The sequence below is a fragment of the Solanum lycopersicum genome, chromosome 7 (genome assembly GCF_036512215.1).
Source record: "Solanum lycopersicum chromosome 7, SLM_r2.1".
Taxonomy (NCBI): Eukaryota; Viridiplantae; Streptophyta; class Magnoliopsida; order Solanales; family Solanaceae; genus Solanum; species Solanum lycopersicum.
In genome coordinates this window covers 22,476,267-22,490,623 of record NC_090806.1, presented here as the reverse complement: position 1 = coordinate 22,490,623, position 14,357 = coordinate 22,476,267, and the positions used below count along the sequence as shown (strand labels likewise).

At 34.9% G+C, this 14,357-nt stretch overlaps 1 protein-coding gene across 1 annotated transcript; it reads right to left on the bottom strand.

Annotated features, from left to right (window-relative positions):
* Nucleotides 1-12,735: 12,735 nt before the first annotated feature.
* Nucleotides 12,736-14,115, bottom strand: LOC138337363 (uncharacterized). The gene is made up of 3 exons (XM_069287273.1): nucleotides 13,863-14,115; nucleotides 13,585-13,746; nucleotides 12,736-13,070 (listed from the first exon to the last, which is right to left on the bottom strand). Exons 1-3 carry the CDS (start codon nucleotides 14,113-14,115, stop codon nucleotides 12,736-12,738), a joined length of 750 nt encoding a protein of 249 aa, XP_069143374.1.
* Nucleotides 14,116-14,357: the final 242 nt, after the last annotated feature.

The window sequence follows — 14,357 nt, the reverse complement described above, 5'->3', positions numbered from 1 at the left end:
TTAAAACACAATTAAGTATACATAGACTTCAAATTTTTCTGCATATATCAATATTCTACTAAGCTCAAATTAAAACTACCATCTACAATTGATGAATCAATACAAATTAAAAGATCAATATATAATGTGATAATTTGCCAAAACAGCCTGAATACAAGCTTCAAAATAAATGTCTGAAATGAAACGCTAGGGATATCATCCACTAGCTATGTCTAAAGTACTAAGCTAGATATATATGTGTAGCATCCTCGAACATAAAGAGGACCTACCAAAGTCTGGAGATCAACAATCCAAACAACTTTGATTACTCTTGAACCTTCTCTTTGACCTGCACCTATAAAGATAATAATAGTATAGGATTAGTTCACACCTGTACTAAGTATGGGTTTATGCACACGTACACTTAAGGAGTATGCATTACCAATGAGAGTTCTTCCTATAACAACATGTCATTTCTGGAAAGTGACATCACTAGACTTTCCTAGTTCGTTATTTGTGAATTGTGGTATGAATATGACATACTTTAATGAATTCAAAGCACACAACTCATTTTCTGTATGAACACAATATCTTATAATCATGAACATATTTTTAGAACAACTCGAGCAAAACTTTTTATATTTGATGCTCCCTAACCCGACAGCTCTCTTTTTGATACTTAGTTTTTTTTCCAGACTTTTTCTTTTTGTTGTTGTGTAATTCAATAATCTCCTTTGATCCTATGTTGTAATTAGAAGTTAATGATTCATTGTAGTCTCATACCTACAATGAATCAAGTAAATAATCCAAAACACTAAATGATTTGGCCATCCTTACAACATGTTATTTTTTCCATTCTTGTTAGATTATGCATAGAATCTTTATAAGCCAATATTTATTAGCTAGCCCACTTATTTCATCATTTTCTTATGATAGAGATTATGGGGCATTGATTTGCCATTATATTTTACTCCCCTTTATTGGAATAATAGAATAAGTCACTATAAGCCAATTTTATTTGGCTATGCCTATTTTCACAAAAAAAGAAGTCATTATTGGCGATGCCCATTATTTGCTTAAAATTTTATTCTTATCAAAAACTTACAATTGATATTCTTAGGCTCTTACTTTCTTAGCTCACTTTGAACATACATTTCTTGTTCTTTCTTTCGTGCTTTCATAAGGAAATCTTTAGAATTAAGATCATTAGAGGTAACATGAAATCAGTGTCTTTTTTCCCCACACCGAAAAGAGGTGGAATCGCCGGTTAAAGGGAAATCGCATCATACCTAGCTCGCTTAGGTGGAATCCACTAGCTAGATACTATGCTGAGAACATAGTTTGAAGACTAGGAGACATACAGAAAATAATTATCCACCTTGATGTTAGCCTCTTACATGTACTGGTACGAGCTCATTGCTAGTCTGCCGGTGCTTTGCTCCACTTCTTTTTCTTTACATCATTTAGAGTTGACTCAAACATTAAAGACACTTTCTTCTAGATATGAGGTTTATTTAACTCTTTGGATAACATGTCATGATTTTCTTACTTGATGAAATGTGAATTTAACCTTATATTTTCATCTTGGTGTTAATGAGACTTGCCTAAGATTAATGACACCCTTTTATGTGAGTATCTTTAGTATAATTATCTAGGTGTGAGTGAGACTTGTGTCACTTCTTTTAACACCTCATTATGGTAACTTTCATAATTCTTAAACTTTTAATTATGTTATTACTCACCTTATATTGTTAAATTTCATTTGGTAGCTTTGTATAATTTTTATGAACATTATAAGCTTTGTTCAATGTACTTACTTATATTGATAGTTCAAATATCATTTGGTAGCTTTATATAATTTTTATGAACGTTATAAGCTTTGTTCAATGTACTTACTTATATTCATAGTTCATTTTATAGGGCATGTTGGGACTTGTTCCAATGATTTACATACCCTTGTTATGAATTCAAAGTTACAATAGTCATGCTTAATTTGGATTAAATTAGTCATAAGCCAATTTTTCATCATATCTTTGAAAAAACATTGCAAGCCAATTTCATTCAACTTTTTGGATAATGCATTGTTAGCCAATTTATTGGCATAAACCAAACTCACTTAAACAATTTTCATTATGTTATCATTAGCCACATCAATTTATTCCATGAAGGTATTATAGTGATCTCCTCAACATAATCAAGTTGACATTGAACAGTAGCTAACATCATAATCGACTTTTAAAAAACGTCACATTCTCGCACACAATTAAGCATTACATCATTCATTATTTCATATAACTAATATACAAATCTTATTAATCAACAATATAGGCCTCATTAGTCATTAACAAATAAAGAACCTACACAAAATGATCAGTTAGAACCACATACCAACAACATTTTCAAAATTACATTTATATACTTATATAATCGGAAACAAGGATAACTAAGTAGATGGAATTTCAAAAATATCATTAGGAACAACCCTATTTTCGACATTCATGAAATTCAAAAAGATTGAAATGCCTCTTGGAGAAAGAATTACAGAAGAGAAAACCCATACCTTATGTATAATTGAATCTACAAAGATCACCTTCCACGAAAAACTTGATAAATACTTTGAATCGCCTAAGAGAACTTTTCTATTTTTCTGCGTTTTTGCTCACTGTTTTTCTCACAACTGCATACTGTTTTGAGTCATGAATTTTCTAGTGTTTAAGGTTATTCTATATCTAGGAACTGAATATTTAGTAATTTAACTTAGACTAATTAACTTAATTAATAAATTAATTATCCTGTTTACTAAAACGGCCCTCCTAAATTAAATAGAATTAGAAGAACACTTGACTTAACTGAAATCTCAAAATTGCTTAGTGGTTTCGGTTTTGACCAATTAAATTAATTAATAAAGTTTAAAGTTCAATTAAACCTAGGGTAATTACTAAAGTACCTTTAAGTTGTTAGGACCATAACCAACCCTTTGGACCATCCTAGGTTAGGTACTAGGATGTTTCTTAGCTAGTTACTTGTCTAGTGTAAGAATTTCGGCTTGAACATCCAAATTAATTAATAAAGTTTTTAATTTAATTAACTAAGCATTCTAGGGTAATTACTAAGGTACCCCTAAGTCACTAGGACCATAACCAAGTCTTTTGTATCATCCTAGGTTAGGTACTATGATGTTTCTTGAGTTAGTTACTAGGTTGTATAAAGATTTCGATATGACCATTCAAACTAATTAATTAAGTTATTAATTTAATTAATTAAGTGACCTAGGGTAATTACTAAGGTACCCCTAAGTTACTAGGACCATAATCAACCCTTTTGGACCATCCTAGGTTAGGTACTAGAATGTTTCTTGATTTAGTTACTAGGTTAGTGTCACCCGGTTAGGTCTTTGGTTGTCGTGTGCACTAGTTAGTTTTTTCGGTAAGTCCTAGGTTAGTTAGATAGTTAGGTAAATTAGTTAGATCATAGACTTGGTTACGAAGCTCAGCCCACATGGCTTCACCTCGACATGTGAGCCTGCCCCTAACAGCCCTAACTACATTAATCGAATTCTTGCACATATGCTTGCACATGGGTTGTTGCTCATTTCCTAACTAATTATTCTTGATGGTTCATTTTCAATGTTTATTTATTGTCCCAAGGATCCTCATTATGTCATTGCGCACTGCTTAATCTACATGCCCATTTTAATTGGTCATGTGCAATGGTGCCTAGGCTTGACAGATGCATGCCTCACACTTATTTTGTGAACAATTAAAATGAAGGTTTTTATCTTAGGGTCTTTATTGCAGGTACATTTCTTGAACAAGCTTGTTAATACATAGAAAATTGGCTAACACCCTTTAAGCTAATATTTTCTAATATGCCCAAAATTTCTAAATATTGAGCATTGGGATGCCTATGTACCCCCAATACCTATTCTTAAAACTTAATTGGCTCTTCATTTGACGAGTACATTTTCTAGAATGTTACATTATCCCCCTTTAGGAACATTCGTCCCCGAATGGCACTACACTTCATTTTAAATCAAAGAGGGTAATTTCAAAGTATATCAACATGCTTGAAACTTCATCTTTGTAAATATCTGATTCACAACATTGGATGATGCATATTACTCAAAGCTTATCTGAAGCTTCATATATGAGATTGAGGAACTTCCTTCTTAAAATTACTTTAACTCAATGCACATCACGTTCACGCAACACATAAATCACGCAACCGCTACACAAAAACAATAACATGAATGCAAGCATGAACTCATATAAACTCATATAACGCAAGCATAAAACACACAACTACAGACTTAGAACACCAAAAATGCCTAATGCACCAAGATTTACAGTCTCATTAACAAAATTGGACTAAGGAAGAGAATATCTACCCTCAAGAGCTGAATAAGTGAAGGTAACGGGATCACATATCGGCCTAGGCCTCCCATGTTGCTCCATAAACAAGGTGGTTCCTCCATAACACCTTTATGGTGGGAACCTCCTTGTTCCTCAACCGTTTCACTTGGCGATCTAAAATTGCAACGGTAACCTCTTTGTAAGAAATGTTCTCATCGGCTCCTAACCCCTTAGATAACATCTTATTGTCTTTAATATTCAAACTATTTTGATTGTCGGATTTAAACTATTCCCTTCCAATTCTATCTCTAACTCATTAAAAATTGTAATCTTACTACCCTGTTTCGATATTCTATAATAGCATAGCATTTATGGAGCATATCCATGGCCGATATTATACCAAAGTCAAGCACGGATAATTCTATTGGGTCAGCATAGGTAACTCTATCAACAATAGTTTTTGGGAAATCTCTATATACTCTTTCAGATCTAATGTTGTCTCCTATGAGATACTAACTAGAAAAGGCTCATGCAAGATCTCAGGAATAAATTCAAAATTACTAGCTACTAGAGGAGTAACAAAAGACAAGGTGGATCCTGGATCTGATAATGCATACATAGGAAAAGAAAAGACATGCAAGGTACTGGTGACCACATAAGCTAACTTCTCCTACTCCTCCATACATTTCAAAGTATAGACCTTAATCTGGCGCTTTAGACCAACTCAACTACCTCAAAACTTTTTGTACTATACCTGAGCCACATCCTTGAGCTAGTGTGCAGCCAACTCAGCCTTCTCCTTTTCATTAACACCCATGGCACATAGAATTATTTAGACCTCATCCACAAAATCCTGGGTGTCCTCATTAGTTCTTGACCCAAAGTAGACTGGAGGATTCATTCTGGTGAAATCCCTCAGTCTGCTTGCCATGGTGCTAGCATGTGGGTTGTTCCTGGGAGCACCCTCTCAAATGGCCTGGACTGTGATAGGTTGTGCCTGAGTAGTGATGGCTTGGGCTATCTGAACTAATTCTTCTCTCACTTCTCCATCCTTCAACGTACCTGCATTTACAGGAACTTGTACTTAAGCGGTTGGGGCTAGATGAGGAGCTTGGTTTTGCCCAGTAGCTGCTTCTCCAACTCTCCTACCTGCATTTCTTCTTGTGTTCATTCTCTTCACGCACACACACAAAAATGAAGTTGAATGCTAGAATGAAACAACATGTCAAAGTTCTACAAGACACGATAACGAGTAGAAGAAGTTTAGATTCCTAATATCACTTAGTCCCTAAGTCATGATTGTGGCCCGCTTCACAACCATAAGTTGGAAATTACGTAAAGCAGTTTTTTTGAGCTTAAGTACCTAGGTAATTTAACCTGATGCTCTAATACAAAATTTGTCACCCCCGGATTCTGGAATCCGAATGCAATCGGCACCGTTAACCTTTTAGAGATCGCATAAATGTCGCCTCTTAGATTTCATCAAATTTATATAGTTAAATTTGCAGAAAATTTAAAAGTTTTAAAACATAATGAAGTATACATAGACTAAATATATTTTGTATATAGACTAATGTTCTATTAAACTCAAATTAAAACAACAATCTACAATTGATGAATCAATTAATATAAAAACATCAATATATAATGTAATAGTTTGCCAAAACGGCCTTAATACAAAGCTTTAAAATGAACGTCTAAAAAGTAACACTAGGGACAAGATCCACTAGCCTTGTCTAAAGTACTAAGCTAGATAGATAAGTGTAACATACTCAAACATCAAGAGGACCTACCAAAGTTTCGAGATCGACGATCCAAACAGCTTCGATGAGACTTAAACCTTCTCTATGGCGTGCACCTATAAAGATAATAATAGTATAGGGTTAGTACACACTTTTACTAAGTATGGGTGTATTCATATATATATATAAGGACTATTCATTATCAAGGAAAGCTCTCCTATAACAACATACCATTTTTGGGAAGTGACATCATTAGAATTTCCTAATTCGTGATTTGTGAATTGAGGTATTAATATGACGTACTTTAATGCATTCAAAGCACACAACTTATTTTCTATATGAAAACAAGACCTTAGAATCATGAACATAATTTTAGAACAAATCGAGCAAAAATTTTTAAACTTGATACTCCCTAACCTGAGAGCTCCCTTTTTTGATACTGAGTTTTTTTTCCAGTGTTTTTCTTCTTCTTGTTAGATAATTCAATGATCTTATTTGGTCCTATGTTTTACTTACAAGTGCAATGATTCATTGTAGTCTCATACCTACAATAAATCAAATAACTAATTCAAAAGACAAAGGAGATGATTTGGCTATCCTTACAACAAGTTATTCTTTCCATTCTTGTTAGATTGGGCATGGAATATTTATAAGCCAATGTTTATTGGCTAGGCCATTTTTTTTATTCATTTTAATATTATGGAGATTATGAGACGTTGATTTGTCATTTTAATCCCCTTTATTGGCATAATATAAGTAGTCATTATAAGCCAATTTTTTTTAGCTATGTAAATTTTCATGATTAAAGAAGTCATTATTGGCTATGCCTATTATTTGCTGAAAACTCATTCTTATCGAACACTGACGATTGATATTCTTAGGCTCACTTTCTTAGCTGACTTTGAACATACATCTCTTCTTCTTTCTTTCTTTCTTTCTTTCATAAGGACATCTTTAGAATTAAGATTATGCGAGCTAACATGAAATCCAATGTCTGCCACACATTGAAAAGGGCTGATTCACCGATCAAAGTGAATCTAGTTCATGTGAGGAAATCAAGTCTGCCCCACTCCAAAAAGAGGTGGTTCATTGGATAAAGTCAAACCAAGTTCAGTGTTCTCCCCACACTGAAAAGAGGTGTTTCACGGGTAAAGTGAACCGAATACTTTCATTGATCTTTAACCGACATAGTTCATGTGAGGTAAACATAAATCTGATGTCTTCCCCACATAAAAAAGAGGTGTAATCACTGTCCAAAGTGAAACCGCATCATACCTAGCTCTCTTAGGTTGAATCGACTAGCTAGTTCCTATGCTAGAAACATAGTTCGAAGGCTAGGAGACATACAGAGACTATTATCCACCATGGTGGTAGCCTCATCTCATGAGTCTTAAATGTGCTTGCACAAGCTCATTTCTTGTCTATCGGTGCTTTGCTCATCTTCATTTTCTTTACATCTTTTAGATTTGAAGCAAACTATATGGAAGCTTGCTTCTAGTTATATGGTTTACTTAAATCTTAAGATAATAGGCCATCCCTTTCTTTACTTGATGGAATTTGAATTTAACCTTACATTATAAGCTTTATGTTAATTATACTTGTCTCACAATTATAAACACCCTTTTATGTGAGTATCTTTAGCATAATTGTTTAGGTGTAAGTGAGACTTGTCTCACTTCTTTTAACACCTCATTCTGGTAAAATTCATAATTCTTACACGTTTAAATATGTTATTACTCACCTTATATTGTTCAATGTCATTTTGTAGCTTTATACCACTCTTTATGAAGGTTATAATCTTTGTTCAATGTAATTATATTCATAGTTCATTTCTAAAGGGTATGTTGGGAATTATCCCAATGATTGGCATACCCTTGATTATGAATTCAAAGTTACAATGGTCATGATTAATTTTGTTTAGGTTAGTCATTAGAAGATTTTTCATCATATCTTTGAAATAACAATGCAAGTCCATTTCATTCAACTTTTTGGACAATGCATTGTTAGCCAATTTATTGGCATACACCAAACTTTCAGTTAAACAATTTTCATTAGGTTATCACTAGTCATATCAATTTGTTCCATGAAGGTATTATAGTGATATCCTCTACATAAGTAAGTCAACATTTTACAATAGCTAACTTCATAATCGACTTTTAGGAAACTTCACATTCTCGAAAACCATTAATCATTACATCATTCTTTATTTCGTATAATCAATACCCTAGTCATATGAATCAAGTATATAGGCCTCATTATTCATTAACCAATCAAGAACCTACACATAATGATAAGTTAGCACCACATACCAACAACATGTTTGAGATTACATCTATATACTTATAGAATTGAAAACAAGGAAAACTAGGGAGATAGACGTTTAATAATATCGTTGGGTACAACCCTAATTTCGACAATCATGAATTCAAAACGTTTGAAAGACTTCTTAGAGAAACAATTTCAGTAGATGAAATTCATACCTTATGTAGAATTGAATCTACGAAGATTACCTTGCATGAAATACGTGAAAAATATTTTGAATCTCCTAAAAGCACTTTTCTGTTTTTCTGCGTTTTTGCTTACTGTTTTTCTCACGATTGCGTACTGTTTTGTGTCATGAATTTTCTAGTGTTTTAACGTGACTCTATGACTCGGAACTGAATATTTAGTAATTTAACTTAGACTAATTAACTTACCTAATAAATCTATTAGAAAATTAACTATAACGCCCCTCCTAGATTGACTAAAATAAGAAGAACACGTGACTTAACCAAAATCTGAAAATTTCTTAGTGGTTTCGGTTTTTACCAATTAAATTAATTATTAAGTTGCTAATCAATTAATTAGGTAACCTAGGGTAATTACTAAAGTAACCCTAAATTGTTTGGACCATAACCAACCCTAAGTTACTTTCTAGTGTAAGGATCTCAGTTTGACCATTTAAATTAATTAATTAAGTTGTTAATTTTAATAATTAAGTGACCTGGGGTTATTACTAAAGTGCCCCTGAGTCACTAGGACCATAACAAACCCTTTTGGACCATCCTAGGTTTGGTACTAGGATGTTTCTTGAGTTAGTTACTAGGTTAGTGTAAGGATTTCAGTTTGACCATTTAAATTAATTAATTATGTTTTTAATTTAATCAATTAAGTGACTTAGGGTAATTAATATAGTACCCCTTAGTCACTAGGACCATAACCAACCCTTTTGGACAATCCTAAGTGAGGTACTAGGATGTGTCTTGAGTTAGTTACTAGGTTAGTTTTACCCGGTTCGGTCTTAGGTTGTCGGGTGCAATTGTTAGTTTATTTCGTTTTTTAATCCTTGGTTATTTAGCTAGTTAGGTATTTTACTTAGAGCCAATAGTTGTTAATACATAGAAATTTTTTTAACACTCTTTAAGACAATATTTTCTTATATGCCCAATATTTCTAAATATTAGGCATTGGAATGTGTATGTACCACCAATATCTATTCTTAAAACTTAATGGGCTCTTCACTAGATGAGTTCATTTTCTAAAATGTTACATGGCATCTCCTCAAAAATTTTATTTATCGCATCAAACCTTCTCATCATCTTCTATATCTATTCCGTAACACATTACATATTACCTCTAGCGTGTCTAGTTCCAAATTCTCCATTTTTAGGAGGAACGTAAGGTCTAACCCGATCGTTTCTATTTCCATAATTGTTTTATTTGTAGTTGTTATTGTGAGTGTAGCTCTTATCTAAAACATATTGACCCTATAGGTTGTAGTTGCCATTCCGACCTTTATTTCCTTGACCTTTTGTCAAATTATCCATGTTAAAACCTTGGGAGTTCGGTCGAGAACCCCCCCATATGATCATTCACAAGTTAAGCATCCTCCTCGTAGAAATACTCCTTAGACGGTGGAAGAGGTCTAGTGAAATAGTTCAGAACATTTACCTTCTTAGCACCTCCTCTCACATGCTTCAACCCTAACCCCAATTACTCTGTACCATCTCTTCACGAATATCAACTGCAGATTGGTTACTTGTGGCTTGGACTAAATGTTTTTCTCCCAATATCAAACATTCTATTGCTCCAAGGTTCGTAGTTGTCATTCCCAGAGCTAACCCTGAGACGCGGACACGGAACCTAGGACCACAAGTGATCCCAACCTAACCCTGCTGGCATGATCATGAGCATACTAAAGATAATAAACTAGTGCGGAAGCTAAATCATACTTAAAATGAAAAGATGGAAATACACATATTCTATAAATGAAATATTTAAAAACAATGAGTTTAATACAAAATAAATATTAACTCAACAATAAGCTAAATCTAACTTCGTCTGAAAATAGCCTCTACACTAGAATAGAAATACTGGGAAAACCCCTGCTAAATTTAGCAAAAACTGAAACTAAATGGCTAAAGACTAAAATGATACTCATGACTGTTTTCCTCGGAGAATGAGGACTCAGTACTGAATCTACTAAACAGGAGATCAGGAAATCGATCTATGCCTGATCTGGATGCTGAGAAACTGAACCTACATGACGAGAAGATGTAGTGTACGTATGCGTCAGTACTTGAAAGGTACTGAGCATGTAGGATAGAGTAAAGCTGAAATAAAACATAACTGAACAAGCACAAAAACAACTATAATGATATGAACGTGTTGTGCTGATTTCCTAGCTAATTTGATGAATGACAAATTTATATGATGCTGAAACTGAATACTGAATATATTGATAAATGGTCAATGCAGAGAGTCTAACTGATTTGTGAGAGCTACTAATAACCGATAATAAAACCACATGAGCTAAATGTGGAGACCGATGTATACACCCCATCGAGAGGACCCAATATACCCTGCCAGAGGTATAAAGTCATGCTGGCGTGATCACTGAACTGATTGCTCAAAGAGGGGACTTATAACGTACTAGGATAGTAGTTTTGAGACTACTGGGTACACTAAACCCTAATCCAGCTCGGTAATATGCTACTCCCAATGATTTCTTAAAATTAACTGATTATATCTGAATTTATGTAAATACTTGATAGATTGAAACTGAACATGCAAACTGAGAATGCAACAATTAATCTGATAATTATGCATTTATAACTGAGGCATGTATATCTGAAGTGTTTAAAATATATGACCTAGCATGTGTAATTCAAGAACTAAAGAAATACAAAGCTAGGGTTCTGAAATTCATACGATAATCTGAGTAATAACATGATAATCTAATTTGGAACATATATTTAATAAATTGAAGAAGTTATATAAAATTTCTATAAACCCTAGGTTTAATCATTATAAGAGAATCAAGAAATGATTGAAACTATGGACCCAATGGGTGAAAGGAACCCACTAGTGAATCCCACATACATTGTGATGAAATCCATGGAAAAATACTTAAGTTTCAGGGCTTGAACTACTGGAGCTTGTGGCATTCTTGTAGTAGGGTTGTTGAGCTTCTTTTCTCCTCTCTTGCTTCTAATTTTCTAAGTTTTTCTTTAATGATTTGAATTGGATATGTTTTAATTATATTTCTAGGCTTTAAATGAGTAAAATCTGATGATTTAGGGTCAAAACGACGTAACATAGGGCTTAAATGGAGTGGGAAAGGTCAAAAACGCCTCTGGGAAAGTTGCTGTCGTGTTTCACAATGGCCAGGACTGACGGTCCGTCGTGCGCCCGACGCCCCGTCGTTGGGTCCGTCATGAGGGCCTGTTCATCAGGTCTTTAATAAAATGGGCTTAACTATTTACTCGATGGTCTGATTTTAGCAAGGTCGGTGGATATGGAAAGCTAATTAAATTATATATCTGTGATTATGTCCTGGGATACCTAATTCATCATGTGATAAGAGTTATGTTCATTTTATGTTGACCCAACTGCATTTCTCCTTAACTGGCTGCAAATTTTCAACCTACGGACCGTAAGTCCACCTACGAACCATGTTGGTCATCTATAGCTCTTGTCAGAGAGTGTTTGAAGGGAGTCTTGATAGATGATCACAGACTACGAATCGTAAGTCTGTCGGTCGTCCAAGACTTAACCAATTTTTGTAGGCTGAAATTTTCGGAAGTTTCTGATCCCATCGACGGTTGTGCAGGACGAACCGTGGTTCACGCTACGGTCTGTCTATGACACCATTGGTAGCACCTGCAAATTTTTCTGAAAAATTATTTTTTGGTCTGTTTTGGCTACGGGGTGTTATATTATCTCCCCCATAGGAACATTCGTCCTTGAATGAAGACTAAACTAGTTGAAATAGAGGGAGAGAGATGAAAACCCCACTTCTAAACACTGAGAACGGAGTTTTGACTGAATTGATTTCTGAGTACATGCAATTACGCTAAAAATGAAAGTACAAACTAAGAGAACATGATTCTTAAATTGAATTTACGCATGAATGACTGTAAAACTGAAGAGGAACTATTACCTCAACATAGAGTGGAATCGGAAGGAAAAATGTAAGGATACTTGGCTTTCATGGCTGGTTCTGCTTTCCAAGTAGCTCCCTCTATGGACTGACTCCTCCACAAAACCTTGACTGAAGCGATTTCTTTGTTTCTCAACTTTCATACCTGACGTTCAAGAATCTCAACTGGTACATCCTCATTAGAAAGACTATCTTTCACCGCCACACTCTCTAATGGCACTATAGAGGCTGGGTCACCCACTCACTTCTTCAAGAGTGAGATGTCGAAGATCGAATGCACTGCTTCTAATTTTGCTGGCAACTCTAATTCATATGCCACCTTTCCAATCCTTTTCAAGATCTTGTAAGGGCCTACATATCTAGGACTGAACTTCCCTTTCTTTCCAAATCTCATAACCCCTGTCATAGGTGACACTTTAAGAAAAATCCAATCATCAACTTGGAACTCTAGTTCCCTTCTCCTTACATCTGCATAAGATTTATATCTACTTTGGGCTGTCTTAAGTCTATATCTAAGGAGTTGCACTTTCTCCATATCATAAAGAACTGAATCTGGCCCTATCAAAGCTGCTTCACCTATTTCAAACCAACTAACAAGAGATCTACATCTAAGGGGCAATCTGAATGCTGGAATGGTAGTTATTATTGTAGGCAAACTCAATAAGAGGAAGGTAATCATCCCAACTACCTTTTAAATCGATTACACAAGCCATCAACGTATCTTCTAAGGTCTGAATAGTACGCTTTGCCTGCCCATTCGTCTGTGGGTGAAATGTTGTACTACGGTTAACTTGAGTACCAAGACCTTTTCGAAATGACTTCTATAAATGAGGGGTAAACTGAGGACCTCTATCTGAGATGAAAGACAAATAAACCCCATGAAACCTCACACTTTCAGTAAGGTAAAGATTGGCATAGTCCTCTACTGAATATGTAGTCTTGACCGCCAAAAACCAAAAAGACTTAGTCATCCTATCAACTATCACCCAAATTGAGTCATGCTATCTGTGAGTACGAGGTAACCCTGTGATCAAATCCATATTTATCACATCCCACTTCCAAGTAGGAATATCGATCTCTTGAGTCATACCTCTTGGTTTCTGATGTTCTACCTTGACTTGCTGGCAATTGGGGCACTTGCTCACAATGTTCGTTATATCCCTCTTCATGCCATTCCACAAATAGACTTCCCGCAGATCATGGTAAATCTTAGTGACACTTGGATTAATAGAATACCTGGAGTTATGAGTGTCTGCAAGAATATGCTGCCTCAACTCTCCCACATCAGAAACACACGATCTACCTTGGTAGCGACGTATAACATCTCCACTTGGGAGAAAACCTCCACTTTCTAATTGTTGACTAAACCTTTTAGTTCAAGCAAGATCGGATCACTCTCTTGCTTTTCCTTAACCTCCACTACCGAAGACGATTCTGCCCCATGCTGAACTATTACACCGCTGTATGATATGCTCATAAGGAAAACTCCCAAGCGAGCAAGCCTGTGAACATCCTTCACTAAATCATTTTTTTCGTCGACATGGGCTACACTACCCATAGATAATCTACTAAGAGCATCAGCCACTACATTTGCCTTTCCAGGATGATAATACACACTCATATCATAATCTTTAAGGAACTCAAGCTATTTCCCTTTGCGAAGATTCAACTCTTTCATGGTGAACACATACTTAAGGCTCTTATGATCGATGAACACATCTACATGAACACCATACAAGTAGTGTCTGCATATATTGAGTTCAAAGACCAATGCTGCAAGCTCGATGTCATGAGTAAGATTTCTAGAGACATAAGATATAACCTTATCTCTTTGCATCAGCACACAACCAAGGCCAACTCAAG